The sequence below is a fragment of the Cervus elaphus genome, chromosome 4, assembly GCF_910594005.1.
Source record: "Cervus elaphus chromosome 4, mCerEla1.1, whole genome shotgun sequence".
Lineage (NCBI taxonomy): Eukaryota > Metazoa > Chordata > Mammalia > Artiodactyla > Cervidae > Cervus > Cervus elaphus.
Window position 1 is genome coordinate 65,565,640 of NC_057818.1, and position 15,611 is coordinate 65,581,250.

At 45.1% G+C, this 15,611-nt stretch overlaps 1 protein-coding gene across 2 annotated transcripts; it reads right to left on the reverse strand.

The window, feature by feature from the left end:
* Positions 1-4,117: 4,117 nt before the first annotated feature.
* FCAR (Fc fragment of IgA receptor) lies at positions 4,118-14,300 on the reverse strand. Of its 2 annotated transcripts, none has more exons than XM_043897937.1 (5): positions 14,171-14,300; positions 13,272-13,307; positions 10,173-10,457; positions 7,222-7,509; positions 4,118-4,570 (listed from the first exon to the last, which is right to left on the reverse strand). In XM_043897937.1, exons 1-5 carry the CDS (start codon positions 14,202-14,204, stop codon positions 4,347-4,349), a joined length of 867 nt encoding a protein of 288 aa, XP_043753872.1. In that variant the 5' UTR covers positions 14,205-14,300; the 3' UTR covers positions 4,118-4,346. The 2 variants fall into 2 exon arrangements, with proteins under 2 accessions (XP_043753872.1, XP_043753870.1); XM_043897935.1 differs by having other exon boundaries at positions 14,153-14,218.
* Positions 14,301-15,611: the final 1,311 nt, after the last annotated feature.

A 15,611-nucleotide genomic window follows, 5' to 3' on the forward strand; every position in this document is an offset into this window, starting at 1 on the left:
TTTATTGTGGAGGTTCCTCCCTGTGGGTGGGGTTGGACAAGTGGCTGGTCAAGGTTTCCTGGTTAGGGAAGCTTGCGTCGGTGTTCTGGTGGGTGGAGCTGGACTTCTTCTCTCTGGAGTGCAATGAAGTGTCTAGTAGTGAGTTTTGAGATGTCAGTGGGTTTGATGTAACTTTGAGCAGCCTGTATATTGAAGCTCAGGGCTATGTCCCTGCATTGCTGGAGAACTTGCATGGTATGTCTTGCTCTGGAACTTGTTGGCTCTTGGGTGTTGCTTGGTTTCAGGGTAGGCATTGAGGCTTTTGGATGAGCTCTTATTGATTAATGTTCCCTGGAGTCAGGAGTTCTCTGGTGTTCTCAGGTTTTGGACTTAAGCCTCCTGCCTCTGGTTTTCAGTCTTATTCTTACAGTAGCCACAAGACTTCTCCATCCATACAGCACTGATGATAAAACACCTAGGTTAATGGTGAAAAGATTCTCCACAGTGAGGGACACCCAGAGAGGTTCACAGAGTTACATGGAGAAGAGAAGAGGCAGGAGGGAGATAGAGGTGGCCAGAAGAAGAAGAGGGGGAATCAAAAGGGGGGAGAGCAATCTAGCCAGTAATCAATTCCTTATGTGCTCCCCACAGTCTGGACCCCTCAGAGAGGTTCATGGAGTTACATAGAGAAGAGAAGAGGGAGGAAGGAGAGAGAGGTGAGCAGGAGAAGAAAGGGGGGAATCAAAAGGAGAGAGATAGATCTAGGCCATATTCTGCTCCCTAAGTGTTCTCCACAGCCTGGAACACACAAAGAGATTCACAGAGTTGGGTAGAGAAGAGAAGGGGGAGGGAGGAGACAGAGGTGACCTGGGGGAGAAAAAGGAGAGTCAAAAGGGGGAGAGAGTAATCAAGCCAGTAATCACACTGCTAAGTAAAAATGGGTACTGAAGATTAAATTCTTAAAGGTACAAAATTGATAACAAATACCAAAAAGCAAAGATTAAAAATCTAGAGTAGAGGTTAGACTCTCAAAAACACACTATTAAAAAAAAAAACCAAAATCACAAAAATTATAACAAAATATATATGAAGTTTGCTTTAAAAATAGGTTTTTTTTGGCAAGATAATAGTAGGTTATAAAAATGAAAATTAAAGGATTAATAGAGAACTTAAAAATAAAATTTTTTTTAATTTAAAAATGATAATAGTAAAAATATATCTAGGAATATGTATATATATCTGGAGCTGTTGCAGGCAGTGTGGGGTCAGTTCAGTGTCAGATAGTTCCTTGTTGCAGCTTATACTTCTCAAGGTCTATAGGCCCCTTCCAGTGTAGTTGGTGCTAACTACAGGGCTTCAATCTGTTGCACCTGTCACTTCCAAAGCGGCTCCCTCTGTTTATTTTGGCTTCTTCTGTTTGCTGGTCTCTTCAGTGTCTAATTTTTGCCCTGACAGAGGGGGCGAAGGTGGTCACTTATTTAGGCTCACTTGTTCAGTCATGCTGTGGGGAGGGAGGGGCACTGCAAACAAATATCACTGGCGTGTGGGGGGTGCGCGCAGTGTCTCGGCCACACTGGGTTTGCCCCTGCTCACAGCGTGTGTGCTTTCCCAGTCTACACTCCTTAGGCTCCAGGTTGCTCTGCAGGGAGCGGCCCCTGGGTTGCCTGCACTTCCCAGGTCTAAGCCGCTCAGGTTCAGGTTCTCGGGCACTCCACAGAGGCACAGACTCGGTTGTGTCTGCGTTTTGTGTCCTTCCCAGGTCCAAGCAGCTCAGGCAACCAGGTGCTTGGAGAGTGCATTCTCCCCAGGTGGGGGCTGCGTCTTATCACCACCCCGGTCCCAGCTGCTTGGTTTTCTGGGTGCTCAGTGGGCACGCCTTCTCAGATGTGCTGTGTGTCTCCTCTGGGGAGCTGATCTCTGGCTGCTACCCTCCTGGCACGGGATAATTCTCTCTCTCTCTCTCTCTTTTTTTTCTCTCTCTCTCTGGCTATCCCACAGTTTGGGTTGCTATCTCACATTAGCTCCCTCAGATTGCCCTCTGGGCATTCAGGCCCGGTCCTTACCCTAAGCAACGCAGCCTGTGCCTCCCTGTCCAGCCCCCACTTGCTGGTGGCGGACACGAGTATCTGGGCTACTTTTCTGCTGGGAATTGCGTTAGACACATAATCACTGCAGATGGTGATTGCAGCCATCAAATTAAAAGATGCTTACTCCTTTGAAGGAAAGTTACGACCAACCTAGACAGCATATTAAAAAGCAGAGACACTACTTTGCCAACAAAGGTCCGTCTAGTCAAGGCTATGGTTTTTCCAGTGATCATGTATGGATGTGAAAGTTGGACTATACAGAAAGCTGAGCACCGAAGAATTGATGCTTTTGAACTGTGGTGTTGGAGAAGACTCTTGAGAGTCCCTTGGACTGCAAGGAGATCCAACCAGTCCATCCTAAAGGAGATCAGTCCTGGGTGTTCATTGGAAGGACTGATGCTGAAACTGAAACTCCAATACTTTGGCCACCTGATGCAAAGAGCTGACTCATTGGAAAAGACCCTGATGCTGGGAAAGATTGAAGGCAGGAGGAGAAGGGGATGACAGAGGATGAGATGGTTGGATGGCATCATCGACTCGATGGACATGGGTTTGGGTGGACTCCGGGAGTTGGTGATGGACAGGGAGGCCTGGCGTGTTGCGATTCATGGGGTCGCAAGGAGTCGGACACGACTGAGCAACTGAACTGAGCTAAACTGACATGATCTGTGAATTTTATTTATTTATTTATTTATTTTGTCTGCCTGGTTATGTTGCCCTCTGAGATTCCAAAACTCCCCACAGACCCTACGGTGAGAGGGTTTCCTGATGTTTGGAAACTTCTCCTCTTTTAAGACTCCCTTCCTGGGATGGGTCTCTGTCCCTAACTCTTTTGTCTCTCTGTCTCTTATATTTTGTCCTACCTCCTTTTGAAGACAATGGGCTGCCTTTCTGGGTGCTTGAGGTCCTCTGCCAGAGTTCAGAAGTTGTTTTGTGGAATTTGCTCAGTGTTCAAATGTTCCTTCAGTGAATTTGTGGGGGAGAAAGAGGTCTCCCCGTCCTATTCCTCCGCCATCTTAGGACCCCTCTAATCCTTCTCAATGCTTTAAAAACCCCAACTGTATTGAGACATAATTGACATACTCTACAATTTACCATCTAAAGTATATAATTCTCTGCCTTTTTAAATTATATCTCCACAGTCACTCAACCATCACCACAATCTAATTTCAGAACTTTTTAAACCCCCAACCCCCCAAAAAACCCTATTACCCACTATCACTCACTGTACAATACCCTGTCTCTCCCAGCATTGGGAAACCACTAACCTACTTTCAGTTTCTATAGACCACAAAGAACTTTTAAAAAATTGTGGTAAGACATACATGACCCAAAATGTACCATTTTAACCATTTTTAAAAAGTTTTTTTATTATTATGGTAACCCCCCATACATGAAACATAATGTCTTAAGCATTTTTAGGTGTACAGTTCAGTTGTGTGAAGTACATTTCCATTGTTGTGAGGCAAAGTTGAGAACTTTCTCAACTTATAAAACTGGAACTGTATACCTCCAAAGGAGAATTGCTATTTAATGAGCATAGAGTTTCATTTTAACCATTTTTAAGTGTACATTTCACTGGCATTCTGGACATTCATATCATCATTCAACCAACATGACCATCTATCTCCAGGACTTTTTCATCTTCCCGAACTGAAACTCTGTATCCACGCATTTTACCATTATTCAAATCATATGATTTCTGAGCCTCTGTTTGCTCATGTGATTTAATTGGTTATCACATGATTGACTGAATTAGAATTGATTAAATTCAAATTCAAAGGGTTACAGTGTGTGCGTGTGTGTGCCAAGTCATGTCCAAGTTTTTGCGACCCCACAGATTGCAGCCCTCCAGGCTCCTCTGTCCTTGGGATTTCTCAGGCAAGAATCCTGGAGTAGGTTGCCATGCCTTCCTCCAGGAGATCTTCCCGACACAGGGATGGAACCTGCATTTCCTGCATTGGCAGGTGGATTCTTTAACCACTGAGCCACTTGGGAAGCCCAAAAGTCTATAGAGGGAGGGTAAAAAACAGCAAGGAGAACTGAGGATGCTTTTCATTATTTTTTATCACAGGAAATGAGTTCAGCCAAGATGATACTGAGAATATTCTCAACTATGTCTAGAAAGGTGGAATGCAAATATATCAGATGCATATAAGAAAATACCATTTGATTGGTTTGAAAGGGGATCCAAGCTTCTTCATACCTCCGTCCCCCTTGTGCTCTCCAAGCAGCTGCATAGGACTCCACAGATGCTGGCTCTTCTAAAAAGGATCCACTCTAGGAATATCCCTGGTGGTCCTTAGGAGTTAGTCTAAAGGTCCATTCTGTCTGACTTTCCTGTCGACTCCAGCTCAGGTCAGGAAGATCTTGCTGGTCTTTCTGGTGTAGAACCTGAGGGCCAAGCTGATTTTCAGCCAGAATGGCCAAGAGGACTATGAGGACCAGCCCTGCCATGCCCAACCGAATCCAGTTCTCTGTCGTGTGATCTTGGCTTGTGGTACCTAGAGATGTCATTAGAAGGAAATGAATGATCACTGGTCACGTTTCATTCCCCCCTGACCAAGAGCCCTGGGAAGGGAGCTCATAGTTTGTGTGTTCGCTGGGACCCCCTCCTCAGGCAATGCATGCATTCATGAGCACCATACTTCATCTTGGGCTTCCCTGATGGCTCACTGGGTAAAAGAATCCACCTGCAATGCAGGAGACACAGGAGATGCGGGTTTATCCCTGGGTCAGGAAGATCCCTGGAGAAGGAAACGGCAACCCCCTCTAGTATTCTTGCCTGGAGAACCCCATGGACAGAGGAGCCTGGTGGGGTATAGGCCATGGGGTCACAAAGAGTCAGACACGACTGAGCACGCAGGCACCGCACGGCACTGCTAAGCTGGTTACCCCTGTGTGTGAGTCTCTATACTTCACCTTAAACCCGAGTCCAAAGCTGTGGTCCCCAGAGGTATCTTGTAAATGGGGGAGGAGGTGGTTATGAGGATGTTCTGTTTGCTTGTCATCCCCTCCCTATGTGGCAGTTTCACTGAATATATAATCATATCCTCAAAACATTTTCATAGATCCAGAGCCCCAAACTCTCTCCTCTACATCATCTCACCCTGCGGAACAGTGTGTGTTCCTTTCTCATACAATGATTGGTATCTGGGAAACAAATAGGAAAAAAAAGTTAAGAAAAACCTAGGAAAAATTTGGAAATTTCCTGGCGATCCAGGGATTATGACTGAGCACTTCCACTGCAGCAGACATGGGTTCAATCCCTGGTCAGGGAACTAGGATCTCTGAATGCCATGTGGCGTAATCAAAACACAAAAAACTTAGGGAAGCTAAGTGTGACCTTGGTCCACTGGTGTGTGACCTTTCATTAGTTATTTCTGTTCATTGCACCTTTAAAAAATTTATCCATTTATTTTATGGACCTCATGGGCTCAAGGATGTAATAAAATATTGTGAAATTACAAAACTCAGAAATCCTAGTAACTCTCTTCTGTTAAAACATAGAAATCAGTTCCAAGTGGATTTGGGCAGGTGGATTCTTTACCATCTGAGCCAGCAGGGAAGCCCAAGAATACTGGAATGGGTAGCCTATCCCTTCTCCAGGGGATCTTCCCGACCCAGGAATTGAACCAGGGTCTCCTGCATTGCAGGTGGATTCTTTACCAACTGAGCTACCAGGGAAGCCTTGGAATCCAACATGAATTCCTAATTGCAAACTGCAAAATATTTCAAGTCTGGGAAGATAATATAAGAAAAGATCATCCTGACATTGGGATAAGAGGTGATTTCTAAAACAAGATACAGTGACTGTCTACATTAAAGGAAAATGCTAATAAATTCAGCCCTCCTCCACAGGTGACCAGTTGTCCCTGTATCATTAATTGAAAAGACCATTTGGCCATATGAGCTTATAAGGCCATGACTAATACATTCACTTAGCTTGCAGAATGACTGGACAAGACAAATGTGAGAGACAAATGTGGTCATCCCACTCAGTCACCAGAGGTTGCTTTCCTCTGCTATAACTCCTGTTTGCTCCCTCTGGGCAGAGTGATGCATGCAAACAATATAAAAATGAAGCTCTTTTTAAATTTTTTTTTTTTACACTTCACTGTGGCTTATGGGATCTTAGTTCCCCAACCTGGGATCAACCCAGGTCCACAGTAGTGAAAACCTTGAGTCTTTATATATATGTATAATTTTATTTATTTATTTTTGGCTCTGTTGGGTCTTCCTTGTTGCTTGGGCTTTTTTCTAGTTGGGGTGGGTGGGGGCTACACTCTAGTTATGGTTCTCCAGCTTCTCATTATAGTGGCTTCTCTCATTGTGGAGAACAGGCTCAGTAATCATGGCATAGGCACTTTGTTGCTTCGAGGCATGTGGGATCTTCCCAGATCAGGGATGATTCCCGTATCTCCTGCACTGGCAGGCAGACTCTTTACCACTGAGCCACCAGGGAAGTGTCTCCCCCGTTTTTTTTCCTTAAATATTTGCTTATTTATTTGGCTGTACTGGGTCTGTAGTTGCAGCCTGTGAGATCTTTAGTTGCAGCATGTGGAATCTAGCTCCCTGATCAGGGATTGAACCCAGGTCCCCTGCACTGGGAGCTCAGAGTCTTAGCCACCAGACCACCAGGGAGGTCCCAAAGTCCTAAGTCTTAATCCCTGGAGAACCAGTGAGTTTCCCTAAATGAAGCACTTGATAGAGTTTTTTAGAGTCTTCCTGATGAGTGGTAAGTTACCAGTCAACCTCTCCGAGTGGCTTCTAGTATTAGACGTCAATGTCAGGATTCCCTGTTACGACTAAGCATGTGATAAAAGAAAGTGAGTTCATCAAAGGTTGTGTCTGGTATCTGCTGGCTCAATGACACTCCTAAAGATGATTCTGAACGCAGGCCTCTCCTTTCTTAATAGGCCATGTGTCTTGAAGGACACTGGAGAGCTCCGGGACACGCTGTGAAAGTCACATGTCACATGGGTGAGAAGGCCTTCTCTCTTTGTGGTCCTCTGAGCCATGAGTCTCTCCTGTCCCGATCTTCTTTCTCGGTGCCTCTCTGTTCTCCTGCTTGATGCCAAGGCCCTGGACAGCCAGCTAGAGCCCTGAGGAGGAGGACGGAAGTCTCTGGCAGGGGTGGGGGGGATACCCTTACCTGTGACCACCAGCTCCAGGGCATTGCTGGGGGCTGACCATACATAGGGGCGGCCACTGTGCCAGCCATAGCATGTGTAGACTCCTGAGAAGCTGAGGTTCACAGGACCCAGAGTGAAGTCCCCCTGGAGTCTCGCATCTCGGTGCCGTGACAGGGTGGCCCCTCCCGGCCTGCTCAGTGAAAATCTGTCGAACGACATGTGTGCTGAACTGCACCGGAGGGAAATATTCTCCCCTGGCATCGCCACCTGGCCCCCATCGGTGGAGAGAAAGGGTTTGTCGTACAAGCCTGAAAGAGAAGAGAGTGAGCTGTTGGCAAGATTTCTGTCTTTCCCTGTTTCCCCGCTACTCATTTTGGGTCCATGCTAAGAGAAGGGCAGAAGCTCATGTTTTCCAGATGCAAAGGAATGGGAGGTGGTAACATCCCATTTCACTACTACAGGACCCATTTGCATGTGCTCAGTCATGTCCAATTCTTTGTGACCCTAAGGACAGTAGCCCCCCAGACTCCTCTGTCCATGGGACTATCCGGGCAACAACACTAGAGTGGATGGCCATGCCTTCCTCCAGGGGTTCTTCCCGACCCAGGGATCAAACCCACGTCTCCTGCGTCTCCTGCATCGCAGATGGATTCTTTACCACTGAGCCACCTGGGGAGCCCCCTGCAGGACCCATGCTCTGTCCCAATTGGAGCTGAGTGAATAAGCAGATGAGCAGGTATCTTTCAGGGACAGCGATCTAGTCTCTAAAGCCAGAAGGGCCATATGGTTCTGTTCCCAGTTCCAACCTGTGGGTTTCCTCCCCAGACTGCTGAGCGATTCTGAGATGCCAGCTGGGTGTCCCACAGTTCAGTTCAGTTCAGTGCTCAGTCGTGTCTGACTCTTTGTGACCCCATGAACTGCAGCATGCCAGGCCTCCCTGTCCATCACCAACTCCCGGAGTTTACTCAAACTCATGTCCATTGAGTCGGTGATGCCATCCAGCCATCTCATCCTCTGTCATCCCCTTCTCCTCCTGCCCCCAGTCCCTCCCAGCATCAGAGTCTTTTCCAATGAGTCAACTCTTTGCATGAGGTGGCCAAAGTATTGGAGTTTCAGCTTCAACATCAGTCCTTCCAATGAACACCCAGGACTGATCTCCTCTAGGATGGACTGGTGGGATCTCCTGGTTGAGATTCCAAGGAACCCTCAAGAGTCTTCTCTAACACCACAGTTCAAAAGCATTAATTCTTTGGTGCTCAGCTTTCTTATAGTCAAACTCTCACATTTATACATGACCACTGAAAAACCATAGCCTTGATTAGACAGACCTTTGTTGGCAAAGTAATGTCTCTGCTTTTTAGTATGCTATGTAGGTTGGTCATAACTTTCCTTCCAAGGGGTAAGCGTCTTTTAAATTCATGGCTGCAATCACCATCTGCAGTGATTTTGGAGCCCCCCAAAATAAAGTCTGACACTGTTTCCACTGTCTCCCCGTCCCACGAGTCACCTCAGTTCTGACACTCTCTACCTGGCAGTAACGTCAGATCCTGTGGTTTGGGGCTCTGGGTTAACAGCTCAGTCCTACAAGTTGCCCCCCACTTCAGAGCCCATCAAAAGTCCAGGTTGTCACCTGTGCTTCTGACCGAACGGCAATAAATCGGAAGTTGTCGGGTCGCAGTTCTTGTGTTCAATTCATTTGTTAGAGAGGCAGATGGAACTCAGGGAGCCAGCTTGCTTACTAGATTACTGACTTATAAGAACACGTGTCAGGAACAGCCAGAGGGGAGAACTGGAAGAATACAGGACCTCATTTCCTAGGCGAGACTGATTATTTCATCATTGGCCTTTGGGGATGGATTCAACCTCCCACCTCTCTGCCCTCCCCGGAGGTCAGGTGGGGGTGGGGCGGGGCTGAGCATTCTAACCCACCAATTACTTGGTTGGTTCCCCTGGCAACCAGCTCAGATCCTTTAGGTGCTTTCCAAAAGTCACCTCATTTACATAAAATGTAAATGGTGTGGTTGAAAGGGATTTCTTATGAAAATGAAGATATTTTAATTGCTCCCCGCTTAGGGAATCCTAGGAGCTTTCTCTGGTGGCTCTGATAGTAAGGAATCTGCCTGCCAATACAGGAGACCAGGGTTGGATACCTGGGTTGGGAAGATCCCCTGGAGGAGGAAATGGCAATCCACTCCAGTATTCTTGGTTGGGAAAACCCATGGACAAAGGAGCCAGAGATTTTTATTTTGGCAGGTCAGAAATTAATTCTGTTATTTCATAAGACTTTGCAGGTTTTTACATTTAATAGTTACAACTGACACACCTATAAAGTTCTCCAGCACCATGAGTTTCATTTTCACTTTCTACATCAGAATCAATCACTAAGGTTTTTTTTTTTTTTTTGTCTTTTTGCTGATCTAATATTCACCTTGTCTGAACCAGAACTTTATGCTGAGGAACTATGATCTTCGGAGACACTAGTATATGTGTTGCTTGGACAAACAGAGACAGTAACTGCATAAAATGCACCGAAAAATTCTTCACTCAAAATTTCTTGGTGCATCATTTTTGAAAATTTTACAGTAATAAACTTGCATTTATAATATACACAAGGTTAGGACAAAAACCTAATGGAGCAAAATGTGAATGATAATGTCAGTCATAAGTTGTTGAGTGAATCCTTGATCAATTCTAACCTCTAACAACTTTGCACCGGTGATGTTAATTGTATCACTCTCTAAAAATGTGTCAATACATCTGCAGTCAATAACATTTGGGTAACAAAAGACCTATTGATAAGCCTTTGATCAGCAATGTGTTAAGAGTAGGGGAAACTGGGTGTAAGGTATATGGGCACTGTCTGTTACATCACCTTATTTTCCCTGGAAATTTGAAACTTCTAAAAATAACATCTCTGAAAAACTAAGAAAAAAAAAAGACTTGAGGGTCAGAGACCTGCACAGGGCCTCACCTGTCACCACCAGCTCCAGGGCTGCACTAGGCGCTGACCAGCGGTGTTCTCTCCCATATCGGCACTGATAACGCCCTGCGGTGTTTGTATCCATGTGGTTAATGACGAACTCCGCCACCTCCTGAAATCCCAGCTTCTTCTCCACCACTCTGTAGGTGAGGTTTTCCAGGATCTCCAGCTGGTACAGGTAAGATGCAAGGGTTCCCTGGCACAAGATCTTCACCGACCCATTCCAGGGAATCACAGAACTGGGTGTAGCAGATATGATAGGAATGGGAAAGTTCCCTAAAAGAAAACAGGGCCCAGACTCAGGTGGCCTGCCATGGAGAAACCATACGTCTTTCTTTTTCTGTGAGGTGAACAACTAAATGAAGGGTGTAACAGACTTATAGCTCCTTCTTTAAAATTTTTTTGGGATAATTTCTAACTGTGGCAAAAATGAAATGTGTTATGTAAAGATTAAATTTATCATTTAAACCTTTTCTAAGTACACAGCTAAGTGGCCTTTATTACACTCACTATATGTGTGTGCATATATAGATAGATAGATAGGTATAGATATAGGTATAGGTATAAGTATGGATAGATGTGGAGTATTTTTAAAGTCTTTATTAAACTTTTTACAATATTGCTTCTGTTCTGTGTTTTGGTTTTTTGGTCACAAGGCATGTGGGATCATAACTCCCAGACCAGGGATCCAACTTGTATCCCCTGCATTGGAAAGTGAAGTCTTAACCACTGGGCCACAGGGGAAGGCCCTATACTCACCATATTGTGCAACTCAACCATATTATGCATCTATTTCCAGGACTTTCTCAGGATTCCAAACAAACCCCTAAAACCACTAAGCAATAACTCTTCACTCTTTTCTTAGGCCCCTGTCATTTCTAATTGACTTTCTGTCTCTATGAATTTTCCTATTCTAGACGCCTTGTATCAGTGGAATAAACAGTATTTGCCTTTCTGTGTCTGGTGTTTTTTTTTACTTAGTGCAATGTCATCAAGATTCATCCACGTTGTAGCATGTATCAGAATACGTTTCCTTTTTATGGCTGAATAATAATCCACTGTATGTACAGACTACATTTTGCTTATACATTCATGTCAGTGGACATTTGAGTTTTTCCCACTTTCTGGCTATTGTGAATAAAGTTGCTATGAACATGGAGGTACAAGTATCTTGTTAGAATCTGTTCTTTAGTTTCTCTTGTTACATGTATAGAAGTGGAATTGCTGGATTGGGCTTTTAGGTTTTTGAGGAACTGAAAGATTTTTTGAGGAACAAAATTCCTTCCTTTATATATATGTGTGTGTGTATATATACATATATATATATTTATATTTATTAATTTATCAAGGTGAACTTTATATAACATAAACTTAACCCTGTTGAAAGTATACGATTCAGTGGAGCTTAGTACGTTCACAATCTTGTGCAATCATCATCTCTGTCTATTCCATTTTCATTGCCCTCAAAGCAGACCCCATACACATTAATTCTACCCTCTTCCCTGAAGGCTCAGACGGTAAAGAATCTGCCTGCAATGTGGGAGACCCGGGTTCAGTCCCTGGGTGGGGAAGATCCCCTGGAGAAGGAAATGGCAACCCCCTCCAGTATTCTTGCCTGAGAAATCCCATGGGCAGAGGAGCCTGGTGGGCTACAATCCATGGGGTCGCAAATAGTCAGACACAGCTGAGTGACTAAGAGCGCTGGAGAGTGCCCCCCAGTCTGCCAGGCGGTTTGCTTGGTGTTCTGTTGCCATGGTAACCCTTATCCACAAGCAATTCTGCTTTTCACCCTAGCGTGAGGGTGCTGAAGCTTGGAGAAACCACGTCAGTTGCTCAAGACCACAAACTGAAGAGTGCTCCAACCTGGTTTGGAAACTAGGACTATCTCACCCCAGATTCTCTGCTCTTTCCTCAGCATACAGGGAGAGCTGTCTCCTAAAGCAGTTAGATAAGCCAAACAAATAAATAATTTTTTAAAAGAAACTAATGGCAGCTTCCCTGGTGGCTCAGAGGATAAAGCGTCTGCCTGCAATGCAGGAGACCCGGGTTCGATCCCTAGGTTGGGAAGATCCCCTGGAGAAGGAAATGGCAACCCCCTCCAGTATTCTTGCCTGGAGAATCCCATGGACAGAGGAGCCTGGTGGGCTACAGTCCATGGGGTCGCAAAGAGTTGGACATGACTGAGTGACTTCACGCACTTCAATGAATCAAGGAAAGTGGAGACTGGGCCCTTCATTGAGTTCAGAGACTTTTTTCCCTCATGATCACCACCATCATCATCAGGCGTATCTTTACCGCTGAACCACCTGAGAAACCCATCACAGGTAATACACTTACCATGTACATAATTCATATGCCTTATCTCGATTAATCCCAACAACTGGATCACAATGATCCCATCCTCCCATGATCCAATCTGCTTTCATTGTTATTTTTATTTCTCTTTTGAAAGTGAAAATGTTAGCCTCTCAGTCATGTCGGACTCTTTGCAACCCCATGGACTGTAGCCCACCAATCTCCTTTTTCCATGGGATTTTCCAGTCAAGAATACTGGAGTGGTGTAGCCATTCCCTTCTCCAGGGGATCTTCCCAACCCAAGGGTCCAACCCAGGTCTCTCATATTGCAGGCAGATTCTTTACCATCTGAGCCACCTTTATAGACAAAGAAATTGGTTCTGAGAGTTGAAGCCACTTACATAAAGTTCTCTAAGGCAGTGTCCCCTTAAATGAAGAAAAGTAGATGGACTGTGGAGAGTTAGGTTGTGAGAACATTTGATGTAGGAAGAATATTGGGAAATGGAAGGTGGTTCCTGACTTCCTCATCCCTGCCGTTGTGAACATTCAGTAAAACACGCATCTTGGATGGACAGTCAGCCTACTGGAGGCAAAGACTAAATCCTGGTCTGAGCATGAGTTTGAGGGATCCAAAGCTTCCAAAGTGAGGTAGAAGTTGTGCAAAAGGAATGCAGCAGAGATAGCGATCAACAGAACAGGAAATAAAATTGGAATCCCTTTGAACTTCAGACTCTTCTATCCCAGAGTTGCCGTGAGGATGCAAGGGGATTGGAGGAGACTTAGAGAAACACTTACCATCCTGTGCCTGAATCCTCTGGCCAAGACAGAGAACTGGAAGAGAGACATTCATGAAAACTCCACCCGCCAATTTCCAACCTTTATTACAAATTACTCAACAGAAAGACTCTTACTGGAAAACACCCTGATGTTGGGAAAGATTGAGGGTAAGAGGAGAAGGGGGAAACAGAGGATGAGGTGGTTGGATGGCATCACTGACTCAGTGGACATGAGTCTGAGCAAGCTCTGGGAGATAATGAAGGATAGTGAAGCCTGGCGTGCTGCAGTCCATGGGGTTGCAAAGAGTCAGGCAAGACTGAGCAACTGAACAACAACATAAAGACATACAGGTGCCATTTGTTCTCTTCAACAGCAAACAAGGCCCATTTTTAGTTTTATCTTCCAGATTCCAGCCCCTAAGGCTCTCCTCTGCAGGAACTCTGGAACCATTGTGCACTGCCAGACAGCATGGCATGGGCTGAATGAACCCAGCAAGGCCAACTTGACAGCTGGACCACTGATCCTTACAAGCCAGCATGGGCTTGGGCAGACAAATACCTGGGCAAAGACCATCTCTCCACTCAGGAGAGCAGAGTCTTCTTGGCAGCCACTGAAATCACTGAGTTCTTACGTTAAGAGAAAGTAAAATTGTTGGTCGCTCAGTAGCATCTGACTCTTTGCCACCCTATGGACAGTAGCCCACCAGGCTCCTCTGTCTATGTAATTCTCCAGGCAAGAATACTGGAGTGGGTTGCCATTCCCTTCTCCAGGGGATCTCCTCAACCTAGGGATTGAACCCAGGTCTCCTGCATTGCAGGCAGATTATTTACTGTCTGAGTCACCAGTTAAGAGAAACCTTGACTATTTTGGATTCTCCCCTATCTTCCCCTCTAACCTACCTGCATTTGGGTACTCACCGAGACAGAAGAAGGTGGTGTCTCTGGGGGCCATGGTTCTGCACGGCCAGCCTCAGCCCACTTAGCCTCTTGACAGTGAGCATCAACAGATGACAGAGTCTCACGAGACATTGAGACCCACAGGAAGTATGAACTCAGAGGTCCTCGTCAGAGAATTTCTACACTTATTGCCCCAGAGGAATGCTTCCTTCCCAAAGAACTTCATTCTCAGGGGCCCTGAGATGGAGTCTAAGAGGAGATCAACCTTCCTGTTTATGTTTCAGATGAGAAGTGAGCATTTTCTTCCACCAGTGTTGAACAGGGCTCAAATCCTCCTTCAGACAAGATCACACATCCCAGGGGAAGGGCTGGGGTCAGAAAATTATTAAATGGGTGCCAAACAGACAGAGATTTTCCTTCGTTGATCCATCAGTCCAAAGCCATGTGGCCTTGATGGCTATGGATCCACATAGCCTCCACGGAATTCATGGACCGAATATACCCATTTGGTCTTGATCAGGCAGGCAGTGTACTCTTATGTTGGGAATTATCTCAATGGCGGCATGTAGAGGAATATTTTCTTCATGCATGTCTAAAGAATGAGCCTCCTATATCTATATCTGATCTATATCTAAAGCTGTAATCTATGAATAAATGATGGATTGATAGAGAGTATAGATTAGATAGATAGTCAGGTAGGTAGGACAGACAGATAAACAGATAGATGGATGGATAGATAAATTTGGCTATAGACACCTACCTGGCTATCACTAGTTCTTCAAGTATAAGAAGTCAAATATTTCACATCAAACTTTCTCCTGACTGTCTCATTTTCATTGCAAGACATCACCCTTTTTTTCAACTTTATTGAGATGTCATTGACATAACATCATGTGAGTTTAAGGTGCACCACAGGTTGACTTGATCCACTTCCTTGCTACACAGTGATGTTCATTGTGGCATTAGCTAATACATCCACCAGCTTGCACAATACCATTTCCTTTCCTTCTATTTTTTAAAATATTATTTTTTTGTGATGAGAACATTAAGATTTACTCTCTCAGCAACTTTAAAAAGATTTATTTATTCATTGAAGAGCTGCACCAGGTCTTAGTTGTGGCATGCGGGATCTTTGGTTTTTGTTGTGGTATGTGGAATCTTTCTAGTTGTGGCCTGTGAACTCATAATCACAGCATGTAGGATCTAGTTGTCTGACCAGGGATCAAACCTGGGCCCCCTGCATTGGGAGCTCAGAGTCTTAGCCACTGGACCACCAGGGAAGTCCCTCTCAGCAACTTTTAAATCTAGAATACAATATTGTTAATTATTCTCACCATGCTATACATTATTGTTGTTTAGTTGCTCAGTCATGACTGACTCTTTTGCAACCCCATGGACTGTGGCAGGCCACGCTGCTCTGTCCATGGGGATTCTCCAGGCAAGAATACTGGAGTGGGTTGCC